Source organism: Amphimedon queenslandica, unplaced genomic scaffold (genome assembly GCF_000090795.2).
Source record: "Amphimedon queenslandica unplaced genomic scaffold, v1.1 AMPQUscaffold_12896, whole genome shotgun sequence".
Classification (NCBI taxonomy): domain Eukaryota; kingdom Metazoa; phylum Porifera; class Demospongiae; order Haplosclerida; family Niphatidae; genus Amphimedon; species Amphimedon queenslandica.
This window is the reverse complement of record NW_003546868.1, coordinates 42,679-45,603: the sequence shown is the minus strand read 5'-3', so window position 1 is coordinate 45,603 and position 2,925 is coordinate 42,679. Positions and strand designations below refer to the sequence as shown.

Genomic DNA, 2,925 nt, shown 5'->3' with positions numbered 1-2,925 from the left:
TTTTTCTGGGAATGGCTAGCAAAATGCTAAATTTAACTCCCTCAAAAATTTCCCACTATTATGGTATTACATTCTCCTATATAGTTTCTGTAAAATTAATTACTAATGAAATTAAAGTGACAATAAAATAGTTTCTTAAAATTAATGTTAAAATTTGGAGTAGGATAATAAAGACTTACATGCAATTTCTAGCAGCAAGATCACGATGAATGAATCTCTGTGAAGCTAAGTAAGACATTCCATTGGCAACTTGTAAACAAATGGAGAGTAACTGTTTCCTGACATTCAGTATAATATCCTCTTCACTGGTATCAGCTACTGTAAGATTAGGCCTCTCTTTCTTGAGGTAAGACAATAAACTTCCTCTTGACATGAAAGGCATGATAATGTATGGAGCTGGTCCAAGATCAAGACACACACCAATCAGTGGTAATACATTTAAATCATCAAATGACATCATTATAAGACACTCATCCAGTAAGGAATCAATATCACTCTCTTTATAAAAACCTATAAAAGTTATAGTTTTCAATGTAAATATGAATATCATATATGCACAGTTAGATAATTTTCAAATTGATAAGGACAAATCAGACATGGGGTCAAGTACAATTATAATTGTAATTAGAAACTCATTTTATTAAAGAAATAAGATCTAAGGTCTAATGATTATTATATAACAAACAAAATCAATTACAATTACAATAGCACAATTGTAATTGAGGCTTAAGCTTGAACAGAATGTAATTAAAATATTTATCAAGATTGAGTTGTGATAGTGTACTAAATACCTAATCAATACATGGGCTATAAAGCATTGGGTATTTTTCTGAATTTCGGGGTTTTCTTAAAATGGCCGTAACTGGAAAAATATTTGTCAGAATCAACTCAAACTTGCTACACAGCATAAGGGCATCAATATGTATCAGAAAATGTAATAAAAAGTTGAGTCAATTTTGGAGCCATTTTTTGGAAAAGGGCATCAATATGTATCAGAAAATGTAATAAATAGTTGAGTCAATTTTGGAGCCATTTTTTGGAAAAAACTATGGGCTATAGCCTTGGGTATTTTTTGGAATTTCAGCGTTTTCTTAAATTGGCCATAACTCGAAAAATATTTGTGGGAATCAGCTCAAACTTGCTACACAGCATAAGGGCATCAATATGTATCAGAAAATGTAATAAAAAGTTGGGTCAATTTTGGAGCCATTTTTTGGAAAAAACCATGGGCTATAGCCTTTTAAAAAGGGAACTGAGCCTTGGGTATTTTCGGAATTTTGGCATTTTCTTAAAATGGCTGTAACTAAAAAAATATTTGCCGGAATCAGCTCAAACTTGCTACACAGCATAAAGACATCAATATGTATCAGAAAATATAATAAAATTTGGGATGATTCCGGAGCCATTATTTTTAATAAACCATGGGCATTTTTCAGAGTTTTGGCTTTTTTTTTAAATGGCCGTAACTCAAAAAATATTTGTGGCAATCAACTCAAACTGCTACATAGCATAATAGCATCAATATGCATCAGAAAATGTGATAAGAAATGTTCTCGATCTACATCAGTAACATTATGATTATATACACACAAACTGTACACAAGTAAACGGAAGTGTGACAATCAGGGTTTACCAGTATAGTGCTCATCTTCTAACCAGCTCATGAGGTGTGCTGTGTTATCTTGTTAAGTACAGCTTTGTAAAAAAACCTGATCCATCGTATTTTGTAAAAATGGCTAAAAATAAATCACCATTTTTATAATTTTTTGACGTTTTGATGTTGTATATCTAGTTTGAGTTGATTCTGATCAAAATTGGATTTATAAAGGAATTTTAATCTTCTCAAAAATCTGGCCTTTGGCCATGTACAAAGGCCAGACCATGGCCTTTGACCATCTACCATGTACACAGTCCCTGGCCAAATTTTGCCAAAAACCGTTAGGACAAAATTATCTACTTTTATTTTTTTAATTTCTGCTACACATAAAAATTTTTAATGTTGTATATCTAGTTTGAGGTGAGTCTGACCAAAATTAGATTTTTTACAAACTTTTTAAATTTTGTTAAAAGTGGCTAGGAGAAAATTATCTACCATCATAATATTTTCTGATGCACATGCATATTTCTAGTTTGTGGTAATTCCAATCACAATTGGATTTTTTTATAAATTTTTTAATTTTCTAAGCACAAAAGCCAAATTTTATGAAAAACAGCTAGGAAAAACTTCTCTGCTAATATACTTTTTTCTGATACACTTACATTTTCTAACGTTGTACAACCTGTCTAGTTTGAATTGATTCTGATCAAAATTTAATTTTTAAAGAATTTTTCAAAAAAATGGCCTGAGATTAAGTACAAAGTGCATTGTTTTGGGCCAAACTTCAAGTTGTAAATAGCTAGGAAAAATTTCTTATTTTTGTAACTTGATTAATATTTATGTATATTTTGACATTGTATATCTAGCTTGAGTTGATTCTGATCAAAATTGAAGTAATTTACTCAAGTCTGAAATTTATGATGCATACAGTCATACACACATTCACTTGCATAAGTTGCATTTGAATAGTAATTGAAAAAAAAACTAAAAATAAATAGACTGTTAATTTTAAATGTAAGTTTCATTGGGTGACTACTATACACTTATAAAAGATATAATTTTTACAATAAAGCAGTTTTAATGTAAATGCAATGTGTAAAAAGATTAATTAACCAACCTTTTAATGTTTTCACAGCTACAGCTTTTGGCAATTGAGGGTTATTTGTCATTACACCACGATACACTATACCAAATTCACCTACAAAAAGCAAAAACTAATTGATACATTATCAGTGTTGCTCAAACCTTGTCCAACAGTTTCTTGTATTTGAATGATTGATCCTGATATAATATAATCTGATAACTGATCCATGTACATTGATGAGATA

The 2,925-nt window shown here is 30.1% G+C and overlaps 1 protein-coding gene across 1 annotated transcript in view; it reads right to left on the bottom strand.

Moving 5' to 3' along the window:
- The window catches only part of LOC109586335 (hepatocyte growth factor receptor-like), a 9,489-nt gene extending 6,570 nt beyond the window's left edge, over positions 1 to 2,919 (bottom strand). Inside the window, exons 1-2 of the mRNA XM_020002517.1 lie at positions 2,843 to 2,919; positions 2,715 to 2,795 (exon numbers count right to left, since the gene is read on the bottom strand). Coding sequence (XP_019858076.1) covers positions 2,715 to 2,795; positions 2,843 to 2,915 — 154 coding nt within the window. The 5' untranslated portion in view covers positions 2,916 to 2,919. The remainder of the gene's footprint in view (positions 1 to 2,714; positions 2,796 to 2,842) is intronic.
- Positions 2,920 to 2,925: the final 6 nt, after the last annotated feature.